Genomic DNA, 24,186 nt, shown 5'->3' on the forward strand with positions numbered 1-24,186 from the left:
CATAAGCTAAAATGATAACTACACCCTCTATTGATGTGAGTTGATTTTAGATGATTATATTTATGGTGACACTTTTACTTAAGATTAGGATTTTAACAATTAATGGTGAGGACCTAAGGAAGATTCCCACTGTACACGAACTTAATCAAGTGGTTAAGTAAGTGTGAATGTTCACTTCACAAAGGCAAAGATGAAAAACAAGATATAGTGAGGATGAGATGCAATGGCGGAATAGAAATGGGCACAAGGTAAACATCAATGGTGGTCATGGCCTCCCAAATAATGCACCATACTCATAATAATGAGCCCAAAATCGAGAACAACAAATAAGAGAAAAAGAGACAAAAACATAAATGGAATGGAGAAATGGAAGAAAATGGAATGAAAAAACTTATGGTGGTGGGTGAGAAAATGTCTCGCCACTTGGAGGGTGATGTTCTCTAAGATGAGTGTGTTGGCCGCCACTTGAGAGCTTCCCAAATCACTCAAGATAAGACCTCAAAACTAAGAGGACATAAGTCTCACTAAGAGTTAACACAATTTGTGCGAAGTTTCTTTACTTAATTCAAATTCAACCTGTAAACTACAATGAGGTAGACCTCCTATTTATAGGTGAAAGAGCCTTGAAGAACAAGCATGAAGGGTAGGATGGGAAACACTAAAAAAGGGGTAGTCTTAGGGTTTGACTAAGTCAAACCCACATCCAAGGCTTGTCCTTCTAGAAACTAGGTCAAAATCCATTCCCAAAGGGCTAGGAACAAGCTAAAATGCTAACTACAGCCCCTATTATGCTAAAGGCACCTTATCTAGCCTATCTAGCCAAATTATTTACAACATATTCTATCTTTTAAGAAGACCAAAAGGAAGAACAGTTGTTGTTCCAGTTTATGCCCATCTCCTCTGGTGAGGTCCATGAGATCCTTGGTGAGGTCTTGAATTGTTCGCTGAGATGACGGCTCACCATGTGCCTTGTCTTTTGTTTCCTTAGTCATCTTTGTAGCTACTTGGTTTGTATCATATATTATGCTATAGGCACCTATTCTAGCCTATCTTGCTATTTTGGACCCTCGAAGTGAGCCCAACTTATTTACATAACTTTTCTCTTGTGGAAAAGACTAAAAGGAATAACTTATGATATTCTGGTTTATAGCTTCTTCTTCTTCTGTTGATTTTGGTTTGGTGGGGCCTGACTTTGTATACATAGATGACTAACCTTTTTGTGTAGTGCTTGATGTGTCCTTAGTCATCTACTGGTTGCTTTGGTTTGTATTATAATCCACCCCAATAACAAAAGGGTTCATGATAATCATATAAATTCCAAGAATCAGGTACGTCATCACCTAGTATTAATAGCATCGAGTATCGAATACCAAATACTCACTTGAGTGTCGGAGTACCTTTTGCAGGTACCATCCAATCTTGGAGCGAGCGAGGAGGAAAAGTGGAAGAGCGAAAAGGTGAGAGTTCAACTAAGAGGAAGGCGAGGTGTAGACTGACTGTAGGATTGTTCAAATTGTTCTCTTGGTTCCAACCCCGTTCGAGAACAATTGGTACGATCCGTACGATCGAGACCCTAACTGGGCACTCGGTCTAAACCGACCGACATGACCAAAACCATTACGCCTAAACAGGATTAACGAGACCAATCAACGATCAAGCACTAGGTAATGCACTCCTAATTCGTCCCAATAATAAAGGGCTCATGATAATCATATAAATAGGCACAAATTTCAAGAATCAGGTACGTCATCACCTAGCATTAATAGCATCGAGTGCCGAATATTGAATACTCACTTGAGCGTTGGAGTACCTTTTGCAGGTACCATCCGAGTCCGGAGCGAGCGAGGAGGACAAGTAGAAGAGTGAGAAGGTGAGAGTTCAACTAGGAGTGTTCGAATCATTCTCTTGGTTCTAACTTTGTTCGAGAACAATTGGCGCCCACCGTGGGTTCGAGAGAATTAGCGTGAAGAAGGAAGTAGATCGTGTTAACTAGAAGCATGGTGAACGAGAGGATGTCTGATGTTGAGAAGATGGCGCTTTTGATGTATCTGCAGAGAGAGATGGTTGAGATGAAGAGAAGAAACGAGGAGACTAAACGGAGGAATGAGGATGAGGTTTTGGCTCTTTGTTAGGAGAATGAAGAAATGAAGAGGAAGTTTGTGGAAGGGGGTCCTTCTGTCAAGTCGGCCAACCCCATCGCGAGGTCCTTCACCACCCCAGTGGCCCGAGAAGTGTTGAGGAGCTGAAGGATAAGATCCACACCCGGGAGGTCGACGGCGAGTCCTATCTGAATAGGTTGATCCCTACGACCGGTACCCTGGACTTGACCCGCTGACACCCATTCACCGACTCTATAATCAGAGTACCGCTATTATCTAGGTGGAAAGGCTTTAACAGGGACCGTTATGACCCTAAAGAACATATGGACGTGTACACCATGCACATGAGCTTGTACACATTGGACAACGCAGTCCTGTGCCGAGTGTTCCCCACCTTGCTGAAAGGAGGAGCCTTGAGTTGGTGTCCAAGTTTGAAACACAGTTCGTTACCAGCCGACCACATCACCAGACTTCCATTGCCCTGATCAATATTCGCCAGGAAAAGGAAGAATCTCTAAGGACGTTCATGGATAGGTTCGGTAAGATAGCCCTGAACATCCAAAATTTGAGTCTGGACGTGGCCATGCATCACATGGTCACAACCCTACGACCGGGATTGTTCACTGACAGCTTATGCATGGAGCCAGCCGCAAACCTGGATGAGCTTAAGCGGAGAGTCGCTAAGTTCATGCAATTGGAAGAGTTGAGGGAATTCAGGAATCAGGCCTGAGCCGAGACATGCGACGATAAGGGGAAAGAGAAGGAGAAGGAGATTCAAAACCGACTAGTTATCGATCAAGGGGATAGGCACAGGGACAACCGGGGCCCCTGGTTCATAAGATACACCTCCTTAAGTGCTAACAAATTAAAAATATTAGATGAGGCCTTGAGTGCCGATTTAATTTCACCACTGAGGAGGGTTGTAACCATCCCTTCTTCTTCCATAAGCTTCCTTCATCCCTTCCTCTTTTTACCTTCTTTTTACGTCACCTTTCCATTCCTCTTTATGTTATCATGCTTGTCTTTTAATTTTCAGTTTTTACTTGTCATTCTTCATCTTTTTGTTCCTTTATTTCCATAATCAATCACCATCATCATCTTCACCATATTTTTGTTTTTCTTTTTGCCCATTGAACCTTCACACTTACTTAACCACTTGGTTAAGTTCGTGTCCAGTGGGAATCTTCTTTGGATTCTTCACCATACTTGTTAATCCAAAAATCATAAACAAAATAGTAACCTATAAATATGTGCAATCCTAAAATCAACTCACATCACCAAGCCCTGAGTCCTGTGTCATATTCATGTTCATCCTTCTAGAAGGTTGGGTTGGCTTAGTAGGTCCTCTATCCTTCAGGGTTTCAACAAGACCTCGCATGGAAGGAGTCTAAGGTTAGGCTAACTAAGAAACTATCCTAGAGAAAACTCAAGAAAAAGTGTTTATAGCCAAACTTGGGCATCATAACTCTTCTCATTCAAGATGAATTTTACATGACTTTAGCACCTTTATTTATAGTGTTTTCTTCATCCTAAAAGAGAGTCAAAATAAAAATAAACCCTAGATTTAGAAGAGCAAATAAAAGTGTGTCATGTGTCTAGCCACACCTTTCTTGCCTCTCTCATGCTTTCCTTGCGCCTTTTCTATGGTTCAACCCCGTTGGTGTGCCTCTTTGTTCTTAGACCGGCCTAGTGTTTCCTTTGGGCGAATGGAAGCCCAATTGAAACCTTAGGTAATTTTATAACCCTAAACCCAATCCATCATAAGTCAAAATACAAGACCAAATAGTTTACTCAGTCCAAATACATGACCCAATTTATTTAACAACGAAAAACTTAAATAAATCCTAGTATACTCTATACATTTATACAAACGAAAGTTTGGCCCAAAATGATAAGAGATTAACCCTGTTGAGTTCCACTCTTCATGTAGTCTGTTGTCTAATGCTCTAATTGTTTTTCTCTGGAATGAAGATCTTCTTGGATATATTATGTGCATGTCTTCTTCCTAGATTTTTTCCTCTTTATTGGACCTACAAAAGATAGGTGTACCGTCCCGTACCCGGGCGTTGACTACGTTAAGGTCAAAGTCAACACCAGGGGTCAAAGTCAACACAAGGCGTTGCCTAGGTGAAGAGATGCTAAGTGCCAGCGTCGTCAAGAAGAGGCGTCGCCTAGGTGAAGGTGTCGCCCAACCAGGGCGTCGCCAGATCAAACAATACCAAAGCAAGGCAATCACAGTGTGGTTCCCCGATACCCATGGGTAGGAAAGACCATGGAGGGAGCGAAGCCGTGGAAAGGCCCCAAACCCTGGATAACCAGGGAACAGTAATAAAGAGGAGAGAAAGGTGGCTTCAAGGCCATAGCAACAACACCAGTGTAGGGCAGCCTGACTCGAGAAGTACCCCTGCCGCCCCAGAGATGCCTTTGGGACAGATACGACTCAAAGAGGAAGGTCACGCCCAGGGTAGCCGGGTGCAGGGTACAAGAGGAAGGCAGATACGCTCTCAAAGTGAGTGACTAGATGATTGGGGGCATGAGTTGGCAACCAAAAAGTCACCCCTAGCACAGTAGCTGATGGCATTTCATGTGTTCTTCTTGAATCAAAGTAGAAAATAAGGTGCGGAAGCAATGGGTGAGATGATCAAGACCCTCCTAGGAGTTGTGTTGGCCTTGTAGGTGCATGATGAGTATGGTGTTTGAGTGGTTCGGCCAGCTCAAGGGAGAAGGTGAAAGGATTGAAGTTTAGAGCCTAGATTTCTAGGAGAAGTAAAGCTTGTGCACAAAAATGGCAGCATAACCTTACTCAATTAAACTTGAAAAATACAATGAGATAGCCTTCCTATTTATAGGCTATCTTGGACGTAAATGTTAAGCTGAATTCTAAGGAAAAGAAAACCAAAATTAAATCTAAATTCTAAGCCATGTGCCATGTGCAATGACCGGCCACACAACCCTAGATTCTAGAATGTTTCCATCCAAAAGTGCTTTCTACACTATCCTATCTACTAAGTACCCCTAATGGGCCTTCATGTACCAATTACAAGGCTTTCCCAAACCGTAGCTTGATCCATGTGTGGTGAGCTAGACGGTCCTTCTAGATGCTCCTTATGTAGCCACTCCTTATCATGGTCTAGACGCTCCATATCTTAGGCTAGACGCTCCTCTTTGAGTCTAGACGCTCCTCTTCATAAGCTAGACGGTCTTAGCCTTGGAAGCTTGGCTTTCATAGTGTGGTGAGCTTGGGCCCTCCTCCATCAGTAGCACTCCCAGGCAGGAGGACTCACACGTAGAAACGTCCCCAGATGGGCAGAAACGCCCCCAGATGGGGTCAAGGCGTCGTGAGGCCCTCCACGTGTACGACAGCCAGGTCAGAATAGAAACACCCTTTAGTCAGGTGCCAGGTAATTAACGTCATTCAATACAGTTTCCGTTTCGAGCGTTCAGGTACTATGATGGCTCCCAAGCGTTTCAACGTCTTAAATGCGCTACGTTTTCTAATTAAACGCTTTAATGAGTGCGTTACGTTTGTGATTAAAAGCGCTTTAAGGCGCTTTAAATGCTTGGGTAGTTTAAATAGCGCGGAGAATGTTGGGAACGGGGTTCGAACTTTTGGCAAATTTACCAGAACTCTCTAGTTGCTTGCTCGTGCCTTGAGTTTACGTACAAGGGACTGGGGAAAGGTGTTTGCCTGAGGGAGAAAACAGACACACAACACACAGTTCTTTTACCACCTTCAGAGTACCATACGCGGTGCTCAGATACGGAGGTGCCCAGTTTTGGTGTTTCTTGCTGGCTGACTTGAGCGTCGGAGTGCAAACGGCCGCTAGGGCGCCCTTTTGTCCTTTTTTTGTAGGAATCTACAGGTAACCCGTGGGAAGGAGTCCCTAGCTGACGGTTGAGGTCGCGCACGAAGACGCCCCGGTCAACCGGACGGAACATTTTGCACCCACTGTGGGGCCGATATAAAACATCAGTCCCATCACAAGTTCGAGAAAATCTACCAAGTTACCATAACGTTGAAGGAGGTTGGAGTGACAATGGCCCCCACCAGACGAGGTACAGCACGCGCAGCCCCAGCAGAACTATCCATGAAACAGGTCCTGGAGATAATGAGGGGGCTGCAGCAGGATATGGCTGAGTCGAAGCTGGAACAGGAACGCATGCAGGCGGATCTCGACGCCTCGCATGAGAGGAATGACGAGCTCCACCGTGTAAATGAGGAGTTGCGCCAGGGCCTGAGAAATAATCGGGCGCAACATGGACATGACGAGATGGAGAACCATTCCCCACCAAGGGAGTTTTCCACTCCCTTCTCGCAGGAGATACTAGATGCAGCGATCCCGAACACATTTGCGGGGCCCAAGGTGATCTTCACCGAGATGGAGGACCCAGAGACGCACCTTGCTGCATTTCACACACAGATGGTCCTGGTAGGCGGTTCTGACGCTGCCAAGTGCAAGCTCTTTATGAGCACCCTGACTGGGATGGCTATGGACTGGTTCATCAGCCTCCCGGACAGTCATATCACATCTTTCCGCCAATTGTCGCGATTGTTCAGGGAACAATACTTGGCAAACAAAGCCCCGCCGCCGGTCTCCTAGGATTTGTTCGATGTGAAGCAGTATCAGGGGGAGACCCTGAAGGAGTACATTAATCGCTTCGGGGCCCAGGTTGTGAAGGTTGGCACGACAGAGGAGCCTATGATCGTGTACGCGTTCGTGAAAGGCGTATGCCCCGGTCCTTTTGGAGAGTCTATCATTCGCAACCGCCCCAGGACTTTCGCTGAGTTACGACGTCGGGCGGTAGAACATATTGCTTCTGAAGGGGAGGTGTGCGTGAAGCGCACCAGCGTCGTGCCCTCACGCCCGAGAGGGCCGGCGCGAGCTCAGCCCGTCAGGGTCAATGAGACCACGACGGGAAGAAAGAAGCCCGATGCGAGACACCCCTACGAGGCCAGAAAGCCCCAGCCCCGGGGTCCAGCGGGGGGCGATCGCCCGGCCAGAGAAAGAGCGAGACCAGTGAGGTACAACTTTGTGGAGGAGCTGAAGGACTTGATCGCCGTGCCTAATATAGCTGAGAGGCTGAGGCGACCGGCAAAGACTGACAAGGTGTTAGGACCTTGCAAAGACTCTTGGTGCGAGTTCCACGAGGCTTTCGGACACCACATCGATAACTACCTGTCGTTGGGTTACCAACTAGATGAGCTGGTGAGAACTGGATTTTTGAAGGATTATGTTGCGGAGCCCACAACGACCGCCGCCTTATCGCCGCCGACGGAAGAACCAACACACGAGACGCCGGTTCTCGGCGAGGTTCATACTATAGCTGGAGGTTTTTCCGGCGGTGGTCCCACAGCCTCCCAACGGAAGAAATACGCGAGGGGGGTTAACTCAATCGAAGAAAGACTCTCGGGTGAGCCGTGGGAGTCGGACCTCGTATTCACAAGAGGGGACCTCCGAGACGTGGTGCCGCACGACAACGACCCCGTTTTCATTTCGGTAGTCACAGCGGGAAGAAAGGTGCATCGAGTTCTTGTCGACCAGGGAAGCTCGGCGGACGTCATGTTCTTGTCGACATTTAACAAGTTACGGTTGTTCCCCGACCTGTTGAGGCCCTACACGGGGTGCCTGTATGAGTTTGGTGATAACCAGGTAGAGGTCTGAGGTTACTTGGAATTGAGGACTACGTTCACGGATGGAGAGGCCTCGCGTACCGAACACATCCGGTACCTGGTCGTGAACGCCAACTCCGCCTACAATATTTTGCTGGGCAGGCCGGCGTTAAACCGTTTGAACGCGGTGTCCTCCACACGCCACATGAAGATGAAGCTGCCTGACCTCAGTGGTAAGGTGATAGTCATCAGGTCAGACCAAGAGGAGGCGAGGAAATGTTATGAGAACAGCCTGAAAACGAAGAGAGGCGTGTTCATGGTATACGAACGTCCGCCATGCGCGGACACGACGATGATAGAGGCGACGCCCGCGGGGTCGACGCCTATTGAGGCCATACCGGCGAGGGCGACGTCCGAAGCAGACGCACCCATGGAGGAAGGTCCTAGCGACGTGGCGCCCGTGCAAGAGGCGGCGCCCGTCGAGGATGAGAGCAGAGAACAGCCAGCCACCAACGCCGTAGAAAGGGAGATTGGTGGCAAGACATTCAAGTTAGGGAGTTTGCTGAGCCCGGAAGAACAGGAAGGGGTGGCAGAAGTGATTTCGCACCACCTGGATGCCTTCGCATGGTCCGCCTCGGATATGCCCGGTATCGACCCTGATTTCCTGTGTCACCACCTCAGCATGGATGCCACGGTCCGCCCCGTGCCCCAGAGAAGGAGAAAGTTCAATGAGGAGAGACAGCAGGTGGTGAAGGACGAAACGCAGAAGCTGTTGAAGGCTGGCCATATCAGGGAGATTCAATACCCTGAGTGGCTTGCCAATGTCGTCTTGGTGAAAAAGGCGAATGGAAAATGGAGGATGTGCGTGGACTTCACAGACTTGAACAAGGCGTGCCCAAAGGACTCGTACCCGCTGCCCAGCATCGACGCCTTGGTGGACAGTGCGTCCGGAAGCAAGGTGCTGAGTTTCCTAGACGCCTTCTCCGGATACAACCAGATTAAGATGCACCCGAGAGATGAGAACAAAACTGCATTCATGACTGAGACCTGCAGTTACTGCTATAAGGTGATGCCTTTTGGGTTGAAAAACGCGGGCGCCACGTACCAAAGGTTAATGGACAAGGTCCTGGCGCCAATGCTCGAGAGGAATGTGTACGCCTATGGAGACGACATGGTGGTGGCGTTGCAGGATAGGGCGCAGCACATGGCGGATCTGGAGGAGTTGTTCGTCACGATATCCAAGTACCGCCTCAAGTTAAACCTTGAGAAGTGTGTTTTCGGGGTAGAGGCCGGTAAGTTCTTGGGTTTTATGCTCACAGAGAGGGGGATAGAGGCGAACCCCGACAAATGCGCGGCGATTATCGCCATGCGAAGCCCGACGTCGGTAAAGGAGGTGCAACAGCTGACAGGGCGGATGGCGGCGCTCTCAAGGTTTGTTTCCGCCGGGGGAGAGAAGGGGCATCCATATTTCCAGTGCCTCAAGAGAAACAGTCGCTTTGCGTGGACTGACGAATGCGAAACGACTTTCATTAAGTTAAAGGAGTACCTGGCGACGCCACCGGTCCTCTGTAAACCGGTAACAGGCGTGCCCCTCCGGTTATACTTTACAGTAATGGAACAAGCTATCAGCTCAGTGCTGGTCCAGGAACAGGACCAGATTCAAAAACCCATTTATTTTGTAAGCAAGGCCTTACAAGGCGCAGAAACCAGATACCAGGCGTTGGAGAAGGCAGTGCTGGCGGTGGTATTTTCAGCCAGGAGGCTCCGTCATTACTTCCACAGCTTTACGGTGGTAGTGATGACAAACCTCCCTATACAGAAGGTGCTGCAGAAGCCTGATGTGGCTGGGAGAATGGTACGCTGGGCGGTGGAACTGTCAGAATTCGACATCCAGTATGAGCCTAGAGGATCCATCAAAGGGCAGGTATACGCAGATTTTATAGCGGAACTGTCGCCCGGAGGGGAGCAAGAGGTGGAGGTGGGCTCGCAGTGGTTGCTCTCGGTTGATGGCTCTTCCAACCAGCAAGGGAGTGGTGCGAGAATAGTCTTGGAGGGACCCAACGGCGTGCTGATTGAGCAGGCCCTGCGCTTCGCCTTCAAGGCAAGTAACAATCAGGCAGAATATGAAGCCCTGATAGCAGGAATGCTCCTGGCCAAGGAGATGGGCGCGCAGAACCTCCTGGTGAAAAGCGACTCCCAGCTGATAACGGGGCAGGTGTCGGGTGAATTCCAGGCGAAGGACCCACAGATGGCGGCATATCTGAAATACGTCCAGTTGTTGAAGGGAGCGTTCAACGCTCTTGAGCTGATACATGTCCCCAGGGAGTAGAATGCCAGAGCTGACCTGCTTGCAAAGCTGGCCAGCTCAGGCAAGGGGGGTAGACAGAGGACAGTGATCCAAGAGACTCTCAAAGCTCCACGTAGATTCGTGGAAGACAACAGGGTGGACATCCTCCAGATTTATACAACAAGGGGAAGGCCGAGGAGTCATTACTCTTTGACCCAGGATACGCAGAGGGTGCCCCGCATCAGCACGTACGCGGATGTGCCCGAGGGAGAGGAGCAAATGCAGGTGTGTGTTTTAACCGAGGGAGACACCTGGATGACGCCTTACAGGCGATACTTGGCGGATGGGGCTCTCCCAGTGGAGCCTGAAGAGGGCAAGAAGGTCAAAAGAAATGCCGCAAGATATACTTTGGTGGATGGGGTGCTGTTCAGGCACGGGTTCACTCACCCCATCCTAACATGCGTAAGTGGCGACGAGTGCACCGGGATAATGGCGGAGCTACACGAAGGCATCTGCGGGAGCCACGTAGGGGGAAGGTCCCCAGCCTCCAGGGTAATACGCACAGGTTTCTTCTGGCCGACAGTAAAATAGGACTGCGCGCGACACGCTCAGCATTGCAGGCAATGCCAAAAGCACGCCGACTGGCACAAGGCGCCGCCAGAAGAGTTGTGATCCATATACAGCCCGTGGCCTTTCCATACATGGGGAATCGACATCCTGGGCCCATTTCCACTAGCCATCAGGCAGATGAAGTATTTGATCGTCGCCATCGAATACTTCACCAAATGGATAGAGGCAGAGCCCGTAGCACAGATCACTGCGCACAAGGTACAACATTTTGTGTGGAAGAACATTGTGTGCCGTTTTGGCGTACCTAGGCGGCTGATATCCGACAACGGAACCCAGTTCGCCAGTCAACAGTTGAGAAACCTATGTGCTGAGGTAGGCATCAAGCAGGTGTTTGCATCAGTTGAGCACCCCCAGACTAATGGGCAGGTAGAGTTAGCAAACAGAGTTTTGCTGAGAGGGCTAAAGAGAAGGCTGGAAAAGGCCAAAGGAGCATGGGCGGAGGAGGTGCCAAGGATCGTGTGGGCATACCACACCACGCCCCAATCTTCCACCATGGAGACACCTTTTAGCTTGGTGTATGGGTCGGACGCGATGATCCCAGTTGAGATTCACGAAAGCTCACCACGTTTCCAAAACTTCGTGGCTGAAGAATCCAACGAAGAAAGGCGGGTGAACCTAGACCTACTGGACGAAGCCAGGGAGGAAGCCAGAATAAAGGCTGAAGCAGTGAAGAGAAGAGTAGAGCGACACTACAGCTCTAAGGTAAAGCCGCGGCAGTTCCAGATTGGTGACCTGGTTATGAGGAAGGCTCATCCATACGAGCTGGAGAATAAGTTGTCTCCCAAGTGGACCGGACCCTTCAGGATTACCGAGGCTAAGGGCAATGGGTCGTATAACCTAGAAACCTTGGATGGGGGTCCCATCCCACGCAGCTGGAATGCAGCCAACTTAAAATTTTATTTTAGTTGATTTATGTAAGCAGCCATGTAACAGTTTAGTTGAAGGGGACACTCTTTTTCCCTCTCGGGGGTTTTTTAATGAGGTCACCCAAATAAAAGGGAAAACTAGTTTGAGAAAAAGAAGTGCCTTGGCTTTTATCCTTTATCTTTCTCCGTTTGAAGTAATGTGAGGCGTCGCCAAAAAAGAAGATGTCGCCTAGGCGAAGGCGTCGCCTAGGCGAAGGCGTCGCCAATGGAAAAGGCGTCGCCTAGGTGAAGGCGTCGCCTGGATGAAGGCAGGCGCCGTTGGGGAACAGGACGAAGGAAAAGCGCGCGATATGCGAAACATATGCAAAGTAAAGTGGCGTTGCAAAAAATCAAGTATGATATAGAAAAGTTGGTGTTACAAGCAATGTTCGATACAATGGGAGTAGCACAAATGGAGCAAATATTACAGATCATGCAAAAACACGAACAAGCCATTTCTCAGTGGCCATCGGAATCAGCACTGGAGGAAGGCGAAACCCCATTCCTAGCCCGCAGAGCTCGAGTAAGTCGTGTCCTCCTCTCTTGGTTTATTTTCGAGCCTGCATCAAGGGAGATAAATGTGTCAGAGACACCATGAAGCAAGACAGACACGGTTAGAAAGCAACAAAGGCCGAAGTTTCTAGGGCAGCGACTCTTACATATGTACTTTTCGAGAGTTCCAGCGTTGAACTCCAAGCTGATCAAAGTGGCAGAGTCAAAACCTCCCGCCTCAGCAAGAATCCGGCAAGCTATTTGATCACTTGGAGCTAGCTTCTTGAAGGGTTTGGTTTTGAGGGCCCTTGCCTCTCTCACCCAGTACAGCGGAAACCCATCCAGAGCGTCGGGAACAAGGTCAGTGCAGCAGATCTTGAAGAACCGGCCTTTCCACCCGGTGAACGAGTTTTGGAAGGGTGTGAGGAGAACTCTCCCGGGAACGTTACTGAGAGTTACCCAGAGGTTGTGTCTTTGCCTCTTCACCTCAAAGAAGTGAAGAAAGAGGTCAACCGAGGGCGCACAACCCAGAAACCCGAAGAGGATATCGAAGGCTTTGACAAAGGCCCAGCTGTTGGGGTATAACTGGGCCGGAGCGACATTGATCTCCGTCAGCAGTTCCTTCTCGAACCAGGAGAAGGGTAGGCGCACTCCGATGGTCTTGAAAACCACCTGGTAAAGGTAAAAGAAGGGGACCCCTTTGTTGGCCCGTTCGTCTCCGCATACTGGCTCCCCTAGAGTGCAAGGGAGCACAGCAATGTTGTCGTCGTGCCTCCTCGCGAAGGCCCGGTGATCATAGGAACATGAATCCCCTTTGTGTTCCCTTATGGCCCTGGTCGCAAGTAAGCATGAACATTCGTCAAGAAGTTCACTCGAAGCCCAAGGGTACAGGTCCTTGGGACTGACCCTGGGGGAGGCAGCATGAGAAGACATTCTTTAACAAGATCGGGATTGTCAAAGGCGTATGGCCCGCCGGAAATGCAAGAGTCGAGCGAAGGGAGCAAATGGTGGAAGAACCCTTCGTGAGAGAAGAAAGGGTGCAAGAAGAGAGAGTGCAAGTAGGTTACGAAGGGTGCAGAAATGATGAGAATGGTTTCAGAGTTTGAAGAGTTAAATAAAGCGGTTAGAGCACCAAACGATGCAAGTAGAAGTATTGTAGTTGGGGCATTAAACAACGCGAATGGATGCACCGCACGATCGAGCCACGTGGCAGAAGATGAAAGGATGACCCTGGCACCGCCGGTTAAACTCAGAGAACGTCGTATCAATAGAATATCCAGTGGTACGATGCGCCATCGAAAGTGGGTCAGGGGCACAGTAGGAGTCAGGACTCAGTGGAATGACTGAATGTCCCATCAGCCATACAAGAAGCGCCACGTGGATCAAGTCGAATGACTGAACGTCCCATCAGCCATACAAGAAGCGCCACGAGGACGGCGTGGGCGAGGCTTTAGTCTTTACGCTGAAGACAAGTCTTCACTTAAGACTGGGGGGTTGTGTACCGTCCCGTACCCGGGCGTTGACTAAGTTAAGGTCAAAGTCAACACCAGGGGTCAAAGTCAACACAAGGCGTTGCCTAGGTGAAGAGATGCTAAGTGCCAGCGTCGTCAAGAAGAGGTGTCGCCAAGGCAAGGCGTCGCCTAGGTGAAGGTGTCGCCCAACCAGGGCGTCGCCAGATCAAACAATACCAAAGCAAGGCAATCACAGTGTGGTTCCCTGATACCTATGGGTAGGAAAGACCATGGAGGGAGCGACGCCGTGGGAAGGCCCCAAACCCTGGATAACCAGGGAACAGTAATAAAGAGGAGAGAAAGGTGGCTTCAAGGCCATAGCAACAACACCAGTGTAGGGCAGCCTGACTCGAGAAGTACCCCTGCCGCCCCAGAGATGCCTTTGGGACAGATACGACTCAAAGAGGAAGGTCACGCCCAGGGTAGCCGGGTGCAGGGTACAAGAGGAAGGCATATACGCTCTCAAAGTGAGTGACTAGATGATTGGGGGCATGAGTTGGCACCCAAAAAGTCACCCCTAGCACAGTAGCACTCCCAGGCAGGAGGACTCACACGTAGAAACGTCCCCAGATGGGCAGAAACGCCCCCAGATGGGGTCAAGGCGTCGTGAGGCCCTCCACATGTACGACAGCCAGGTCAGAATAGAAACACCCTTTAGTCAGGTGCCAGGTAATTAACGTCATTCAATACAGTTTCCGTTTCGAGCGTTCAGGTACTATGATGGCTCCCAAGCGTTTCAACGTCTTAAATGCGCTACGTTTTCTAATTAAACGCTTTAATGAGTGCGTTACGTTTGTGATTAAAAGCGCTTTAAGGCGCTTTAAATGCTTGGGTAGTTTAAATAGCGCGGAGAATGTTGGGAACGGGGTTCGAACTTTTGGCAAATTTACCAGAACTCTCTAGTTGCTTGCTCGTGCCTTGAGTTTACGTACAAGGGACTGGGGAAAGGTGTTTGCCTGAGGGAGAAAACAGACACACAACACACAGTTCTTTTACCACCTTCAGAGTACCATACGCGGTGCTCAGATACGGAGGTGCCCAGTTTTGGTGTTTCTTGCTGGCTGACTTGAGCGTCGGAGTGCAAACGGCCGCTAGGGCGCCCTTTTGTCCTCTTTTTGCAGGAATCTACAGGTAACCCGTGGGAAGGAGTTCCTAGCTGACGGTTGAGGTCGCGCACGAAGACGCCCCGGTCAACCGGACGGAACAATAGGCAAAAGGCCAATTAGGTCTATTTGGCCAATAAGTCCCTGAACAAGGCTTTTGGCCTTCAATCTCCTTATTTTGTGGATATTGTGGCTGGATGAGTTTCCATCATTTTGTATCTTCTTGAACAATTTTATCATAGCTCATTAGATGAGATGCTTATCTATCCTGTATTCAAGAGGTGCATGTGGAATACTTGAAGGAAATGATAGGATTTTTAATAAAATATAGAATAAGTGGGAACTTTGATTGCTGAATATGGAACTAATGGATCCAATCAAAAGAGAGGACATGCTTCCATTGAATGTCCCAAAAATGTCATGGATACCAGATTTATTTGAATCTAGTTGTCTATTACAAAATATTGATGTAAGGGTTTTCCAAGATAGTAATGTTGTTGACACAACAGAACTATAATGATTGACCTTCTTGCTTGGATGAATAAATTGGAGCAGAGTTTTCTAGAGTTAAAGTATAGATTGGCTAGTTTACCAATAATGGTAAATTTTGACACACATAAATGTTTTGAGTATATATCACATCATAGATTGGGTTGTGTTTGGATATAAAAAAAATAGGGTAGTAGATTATGTCTAAAGGAAACTAAAAGTGATGCCACATTTGACTAGATAAACTACTTTCTCCCTAACTTTTCTAAAAAAACATTAGTTTTACTACTCAATTGGAATCCTTTTATAAGGTGTCATTGACACTAACCTTGCTCAAGCACAAAATCAAATAAAAATCTATTTTTAGGTAACCATAGTATTTTCTCTAGAAATAAGTGTGTGTATATATATATATATATATATATATATTGTATACTGCTTATCTAGCTCTCACAATTGACTTTTATCTTAAAATGTTTCATGAAACAACTAACTCTAACTTGCAACTCACTCTACATTCATTATGCAAATATTCATTCAATATCCTTCTAATTTGAAGATACCATTTTCTATTCAATACAAACTGAAAGAATGCAATTCACATAGAGTCAATTCATTTTGAAGATGATATCTAGGTTCTTCAAAATAAGCACCACAAATTCACTTTAAATTTATGTCCAACAACAACAAAATTAGATACCTTGTGTTTTATTTTCTTTTCTTTTTGTTGTGTTATTCCTTTTTTTTTTCTTTTTTTCTGACTTTTCCAATATGGAGTCAATAACGTGAGGAGGTAAGCTAGAAATGAGGTACACCCCATACTTATTCAAAAATTATTCCTAAAAAGCAATTCCAAAGCCCTTTATCTTCCAAGGTAGGATCAAGCATAATTTTTCTATTTAAAGGCTTGCAATGTGGGTTAAAAACAACAAATGGTACATGGCTTAAGGGGTTAACAAATGGATTATCATGAAGGTAGGCTAAAATGACTAAGTGATATAAATTTAACAAAGAATGTTTCAATCATATCAATGCATGCATGTAAAACAAAGTTTCAAAACAAAGAATCAAACTAAGTTTTAGAGTATGAGCAAACATGAGTGAAAACACATTAAAAAGAGCATTAGATGGTCCACCAGAAGATCCATTAGAAGGTATATCTATAAGGCTCAAATCTTATCAGGAACAATCTTATCACAATAGACTCAACTTATAATTTCTCATAACCAATTTATTTATCAATTTTAAAGAAATCGAAAAAATAAAGATCAAGAAACCAAGATTTCAAAGAATTATGAACAATGCCAGCCATTAGACGATCCTAGAAAATTCATTTACTTTTATTTTAACTTAATCAAATGGAAACTCAAACAAATAAAAAAGGTAAAAACAAAAGACAAGAGGTATGATTCTCCTCCCCCACACTTAAACCACACATTGTCCTCAATGTAAAAGCAAGTGAATCAAAAATCAAGAGAAATAATGGAATGAAAATGGGAAGAAGAAAGACTCATTCATCAATCTTGAGGGTATTCAGGAATCTGCAAATTAGAGTCTTCAACCATCTCATCTAGTAGAGTAGGATTCTCATAAAAAGACTTAAAATAGTAACCATTGATTTTGAATGTCTTGTTGGAGGTCTGACTAATTAACCTACGTAAACGCAATTTATCAGGCATAAACTTCATTCTAGAATTAGATTAACAAAACTTTGCGACCTACAACAAACTTTTTCCTATCAATGAAACTAGTCTTGAAATTGTTTAGTCTTCTCTTTATAGAACTTAGAGTTTTCATATGCCTCTAAATGAAGTTTGTTCAATTCTTCCAGCTATAGTTTCCTTTACTTGATTGCTTGAGCACTATCCATATAGTAGGCCTTTACTTCCCAATATGCTTTATCCTTAATCTCCATAGGTAGGTGAAAAGCCTTACCAAAAACAACTTTAAAGAGAGACATCCCAATAGGTGCTTTGTAAGTAGTCCTATGAGTTCAAAGAACATCATTTAGATGATGAATCTGGTCTTTTCTGCAATGCTTCACTAGGTTCTCGAATATTCACTTAATTGCTCAGTTAGAGATATCAATCTGGCCATTGGTTTGGGAATTATATGGTGTAGAAACTTTGTGCATCACCCCATACTTTTTCACCAGAGCATTTAGTGACCAGTTGCAAAAGTCATTACCTTGGTCACTGACAATGGCTCGAGGGACTCCAAACTTGCAAAAGATGTTAAACCTAACAAAATCCACAACATTATGCTCATCAGAGATCTCTATTACAACATAGGTGTTAATACTTAATACACAAATCAAATAATAGTTCACATATCATCCTAGATATGTGACTACAAATTCCATTAATTTTAGTAAACATCACCATACAATATAACTTACTTAAATAAAAACACAAATTAATTAAATCTATAACTTAATAGTTATTTCACATTTAAAACAAACATTCATATAAATTGTCATTCAGTAAAGAGACAACAAGAAAAAAAAATTGTTTAGCTTGAGCAAGAATGGACTAGCTTGAGCGAAAACATGGTTGAAAGCAAGGTTAAGTTGTAGGGCCATTTTTTCTTGAACGAAAATTGGCTCGCTTGAGCGAAAATATCAAAAAAGCAACCTCATCAACATAATCAAATCAGTTTTCAAAGATCTTTTCAAAAATATTCTAATAATACAACTTCTAAACATTTCAAAATGATTAATGTTACTAGATTAACTCCTCATCAAGAATGTTCAATTCAAAATATTCTAAAACCATTGTATATTAACCAACACTCAAATAATATTCAATTTCAAACTATTAAATAGTTTTCAAACAAAATAGCTTCCCTACAGAGAACTCAAAATATTGTGATCATGTCACCTTCACATCCAGATCATGTATCCTAAATAAGATTCTATAAAAAAAAGAAACATAAATAGTTTCCCTTATATGAAATTCCTTATTTTAATGAAAAATCCACCTCAAGAAAGAGAATCATTCAAAATCAAGAGACTTGGAGTCTCAAAACGTGAATTATATACGGATTATTACATACAGATTTTTTCTGCAGTGGGAGGGATTCGAACCCACTAAGTTCTTTCAGTAACCAAAGAAACTTTAATCACTACACCAAACAAATTCTTTAATATTATTATGATTTTTATTATACTTATTATTATTAATAATATGAATATAATATTAATAATAATAAGTATAACTTATATTAATAATAATAAGTATAATAAAAATCATAATATGACCAAACAATTTGTCTGGTTTAGTGGTTAATGCTCCTTTGGTCACTGAAAGGATTTGAGTTCGAGAGAGAGACGTGGGTGCATCTGAAGGCATTTTCACATTCAATTAATTTCTTTCCTATTTTATGATATAAATTGAATAACTACAATTTTTTACTTATTTTTCTTCACTTTCTACACTTTTTTTTTCAATTCAAACCACTTTATATGTATTATTCTTTTTTTTTCACCCCTTCCAATACAAACAAAAATAGTAGTGTTATCATCTAATCTCACTTATATTGTTTATGTAAAATCTTATCATAATAGAACATTTAATATAAAAGCAAATCTTTAAATAGAAAGTAAATTTAAAGATAAAAAATAATTAGTTACTATATTGACTAAATTAAATATTATTTTAGAAATTAAAAAATTATTAGTATCCTAAATAGTTTATATTATTAATAAAATTTATAAATTAGTTTTTAATTAGTTACCAAGGTTTTAGCTACCAACTACTTTATATTCTAAAATTGGTAGTTAATTAGATACCAATTTAGAAATTAGTTTATAAATTTAGAAAGTATTTTATATACCAATAATTTTATACTCTATAAAATAGTATCTAATTTAGTCAATATAGTAACTAATTATTTTTTATTTCTAAAATTGTTTTTTATTTAATGATTTTCTAGTAGTGATAATTGGATTACAATATAATAATATCGAAATGAAAAAATATTATATATCATCTTTAATGCAATTGTTTTTAAATTTTATTTAAAATTAAATAATGATGTTGTTTAATAAAGATTAAAATTGAAACAAATGAGATGACGTTATTTACATAAAGCATTATTACTTAAAAATATTGTACCGATTAGGTCATCGGGTGTGATGACGTGTCTAGCAAGTGACTATGTGGGGCGTGCTCAGCAGGACACGTGGACAAGAGAAAGATGAATGGTTCAGAAGTGAACATAGTCGTCGTTCGTGGAAGTGGCGCTCTGCAGTGTACATAGTCGGTTGTCGCCAATTTTGCGTGTCATCGACGTGTTAGATAATGGGAGATCAGGTGATCTGACATCGCCGCAAGGAGCACATCGCCGGGTTTCCCAGTAAACTTAGTTAAAGCGGTTGGAGGCTCAGACGAGTAAGTTAAAGCGTGTAAGTTCAGTAAGACGATTGTTACGCCAGCATGGAGCGTGAAGGTCGAGTGAGTTGGAGGGAACAACTTGCTCATCAACGACGGGATTCCCAGAGTGGACATTCGTTGGTGGCAAGGTTTCCTCAGCTGGAACATGCATGGCGCAACAATAAGGAGGGTGGCACTTGCGACAAGCGATATCACATAGATGGTGTACTTTGTTGCATCCGATACTCGCCTTGTCGGGTGGTGTTCCAGAGCGTGTTACGTGCTAGATTACTCCTTGAATAGGAGACTTGGCCGCGCGGCTGGTTACTACATAGAAATGACGCTCAAGTTACCCCAGCTCAGATGATGACACGTGTAGGGTTGGGTACTACCAGTTAGCCCAACCCAGATGACGACACGTGTAGGGTTGGATGCAATAGAGAAATGACGCTCAAGTTATCCTAGCTCAGATGATGACACGTGTAGGGCTGGGTACTACCTGCTACCCCAGCCCAGATGGTGACACGTGCAGGGTTGGATGCGAGCCACGCGTCCAAAGCGTAACTGCCTGGAGAGAGAAAAAAACTAACTATAAAGGTAAACTTAACAGAATTTGCAGAGGTACGTTCATTACGGCTCATTGTTTGGGGTTGAGTGCACTTTAGTACGGTTCTACAGAGCATAGTTTTCTCTAAGTTTTTGGGTGTTCTTGTTACTGACTTGAGCGTCGGAGCGCCACCGGCCGCAGAGGCGCCATCTTGTGTTTTCAGGTTCTCAGAAAGACAATCTGTGGTGTGGACTTGAAGGGCACGTGGTGTCAAAGCTGGTGAGGAAGATCGTGACGAGGCATCGCTCTTGCGCTAGGTCAACCAGCAGGATCATCTGGCGCCCACCGTGGGGCCGTATAAAAGGTGATTCCCAACCACAGATCGAGTTTGATGAAGTTTTGGTGTTTTCAGTTCGACTGCTTGCCGTCACAGTCGGTTTTCCGGAGTTTTCACTGTTCGTTTGGAGTTTCTTTGAGTTGTTGAGTTTGCTGAGAAAGGATGAGGACAACGCGATCTAGTTTAGTCGCGCCGTCAACCGAAGAGGACACTGTGTCTATGACGCAGGTGATATAGATGATGAGAACGTTGCAGGAGAACGTAACTGCAGCGCGTTCTGAACAAGAAAGAATGCATGAGGCACTAGTGGCCTCACAGGCTAGGAATGAAGAGCTCAACAGAGTCAACGAGGAGCTACGTAAAGCCCTACAGGGACGGGAGGAGCGTGCGATTGGGGACAGATCTGCACCCCCGTCCCCACCGCGTAGTTTTCCCATGCCGTTTTCTCAGGAGATCATGGACACGGTGGTCCCTGCAAATCCGGTAGCGGTGAAAGCATCCTTCACCAGGTGGAAGATCGTGAGGCTCATCTCATGGCGTTTCACACGCAGATGATGCTCTCAGGAGGTTCAGACGCGGTCTACTGCAAGGTGTTCATGAGCACTCTCAACAGAACAGCGTTGGACTGGTTCGTCAGTCTACCTACTGGACACATCACCACGTTCCAGCAGTTCTCCAAGATGTTCGTTGAGCAGTACATAGTGAACAAGGCACCGCCGTTGGTGTCTTACGATTTGTTCGACGTGAGGCAGCATCAAGGGGAGTCCCTGTAGGATTTTTTGAACAAATTCGGAGCTTAGATAGTCCGCTAGCCAGGTAAGGATGAAGAAATGTTTGTATATGCCTTCAAAAAGGGCGTGTTGCCTGGGCCTTTTAGTGAATCGTTGATCCGGAGTCACCCCGCCACGTTCGCTGAAATCCGACGACGTCTCGTGGCTCACATCGCCGCTGAGAGCGAAGTCTCCGAGAAATGGGGAAATGTGGCCCCAGCTAAGCCACGCGCCCAGACGAGGATTCAGCCGCAGAGGGTGATGGAGGCGACGGCGGGGAAGAGGGATCAAAGGATGTGTCATCCTTATGACCCAAAGAAGAGCAAGGGGAAGGGGTCGGGGCGGCCTAGAGAGACGAATCGCCCGCCGAGGTACGAGTACGTGATGGGTTTGGCTGACCTGATCGCCATCCCGAACATTGCTGCCAGGCTCAAAGTGCCTGAGAAGACAACAGATAAGGTGTTGGGACCAAAACCAGACGCGTGGTGTGAGTTCCACAAGTGTTTTGGCCACTTTATCAATTCGTGTTTGGCTCTGGGATACCAACTCGCCGAGCTGGTCAAGTGTGGATTCTTGAAGGATTACCTGTTGGAGAAGCAAGCGGGGCAATCATCAGGTTCACAACCGGCGGGCAGTGAGGGAGAGCAGCACGAAGTACCCATTCATGGCGAGATCCACACCATAGCGGGTGGATTCTTCGGTGGTGGGTGTACTGCGTCGCAGCGAAAGAAGTATGCAAGGTCCGTGATGTCAGTGGAGGTTTTTGAGGATCACTCACCCGATGTGGACATCGCGTTCACCAAAGAAGATCTTAGGGATGTCGTGCCTCATGACAATGACCCTATTGTAATCTCGCTTGTTACGGCGGGGAGGACGGTCCATCGGGTGCTGGTCGATCAAGGAACCTCGACAGACGTGATGTTTTGGCCGACTTTCGAAAAGTTACAGTTATCCCCTGACCAGCTGAGGCCATTGGGGGCTGTTTCTACGGTTTTGTCGATGATCAAGTGGAGGTCAGGGGGTACATTGAGTTAAGGACGACATTCACAGATGGGCTGGCCTCGCGCACAGGGAAGGCCAACACTCAACAGGACAGGAGTTGTGCCTTCAACAAGGCACATGAAGGTCAAGTTACCTTCGATGGAGGGGGTGGTCATCACCATCCGTTTTGACCAAAAGGAGGCAAAGAAGTGCTATGAAAACAGCCTCAAGAACAAGAGATCGGTATGCCATGTAACCACAACACCACCCCCTGGTGCGAGGCCTGAGCAGGAAAATCGGCAAGTTGTGGATACAGCGTTGGAGGTGGCCGCCGAGGGGGATGCGGCAATGGAGGATGTTGAGGCGAGGTCCGAGAACGCCGCTCGGGTGGAGGAAGAGAAAAACTGCCCGGAGATCGCCAGGGAGTCAGGAATTACGAGAGCTCTGATCGCCAGTGAGAAGAGGCCTCAGCCGGTCGAGGAGTGGCTTGAGAAGAAGATCGGCGGCAAAACGTTTAAGCTGGGGAAAACCTTAGATGGCGAGACGCAGGACCAGATCGCCAAAGTGATAAGTAGACACCTGAACGCGTTTGCATGATCTGCTTCAGACATGCCCGGGATTGACCCCGATTTTTTGTGTCATCGTTTGGCAATGGATCCCCAAGTCAGGCCGATCCGCCAGAGAAGGAGAAAGTTCAACGAAGAAAAGAGGCAGGCGATCAGGGACGAGACGCAGAAACTCCTCGTGGCAGACCATATCAGGGAGATTCAGTATCCATAATGGCTCGCTAATGTCGTTCTGGTCAAGAAGAGCAGTGGGAAGTGGCGGATGTGTGTTGATTTTACGGATCTGAATAAAGCCTGTCCAAAGGATTCTTATCCTTTGCCGAGCATAGATGCCCTGGTAGACAGTGCGTCAGGGTGCAAATTGCTCAGTTTCTTGGACGCCTTCTCGGGATATAATCAGATTAAGATGCATCCCATGGATGAGGAAAAGACTGCTTTCATGACGGAAAGGTCGTGCTATTGCTACAAGGTGATGCCTTTTGGGCTGAAGAACGCGGGAGCCACGTACCAGAGGCTAATGGATAAGGTACTCGCGCCTATGCTCAGGAGGAATGTGCAAGCATATGTTGACGACATGGTCGTGACATCTCTGGAAAAGAGCAGGCACGTCACTGATCTGGAAGAGTTGTTCGTTACAATAGCCAGGTACAAGCTAAAATTGAATCCTGAGAAGTGCATTTTCGGCGTGGAGGCAGGGAAGTTTCTGGGATTTCTCCTGTCTGAGAGGGGAATCGAGGCAAACCCCGATAAGTGTGCCGTCATTCTGGCGATGAGGAGTCCTGCCACTGTAAAGGAGGTGCAGCAGCTCACAGGCCGGATGGCCGCCCTGTCTCGATTCGTATCCGCCAGTGGAGAGAAGGGCCACCCGTACTTCCAATGCTTGAAGAGGAATAACATGTTTGTCTGGACGAGAGGGTGTGAAGAAGCTTTTGTGAAGCTCAAAGAGTATTTGGCGAGCCCGTCGGTTCTGTGCAAACCTCAAATGACAACGCCCCTCAAGTTATATTCTGCCATAACTGAGAAGGCGATAAGTGCGGTGCTCGTCCAGGATCAAGATCAAGTTCAGAAACCTATTTATTTTGTTAGCAAGGTGTTGCAGGGACCAAAAGTGAGGTATCAGGCTTTAGAGAAAGCAGCGCTGGCGGTTGTGTTTTCGGTGAGGAGGCTGCATCATTACTTCCAGAGCTTTACAGTGTTGGTAATGACTGACTTACCCATCCAGAAGGTTTTGAAGAAGCCGGATATAGCTGGGAGGATGGTAAAATGGGCAGTGGAGTTGTCAGAATTCGACATCAAGTATGAGCCCCGAGGACCGATCAAGGGGCAAATCTTCGCTGACTTTGTGGTCGACCTATCTTCCGAAACAGTGCAAAGCGCCGAGGGTGATTTTCGCTGGGTGCTCTCGGTGGATGGGTCGTCTAACCAGTTGGGTAGCGGAGCTGGAGTCATTTTGGAAGGACCCAACGATGTGTTGATAGAGCAATC

General features: G+C 46.0%; 1 protein-coding gene across 1 annotated transcript; it reads left to right on the plus strand.

Annotated features, from left to right (window-relative positions):
• Positions 1 to 21,214: 21,214 nt before the first annotated feature.
• On the plus strand, positions 21,215 to 22,189 carry LOC137809093 (uncharacterized). Its single transcript, XM_068610235.1, has one exon. It carries the CDS (start codon positions 21,215 to 21,217, stop codon positions 22,187 to 22,189), a length of 975 nt encoding a protein of 324 aa, XP_068466336.1.
• The last annotated feature ends 1,997 nt before the right edge of the window (positions 22,190 to 24,186 follow it).

The sequence above is a fragment of the Phaseolus vulgaris genome, chromosome 2 (genome assembly GCF_000499845.2).
Source record: "Phaseolus vulgaris cultivar G19833 chromosome 2, P. vulgaris v2.0, whole genome shotgun sequence".
NCBI classification, from domain to species: Eukaryota; Viridiplantae; Streptophyta; class Magnoliopsida; order Fabales; family Fabaceae; genus Phaseolus; species Phaseolus vulgaris.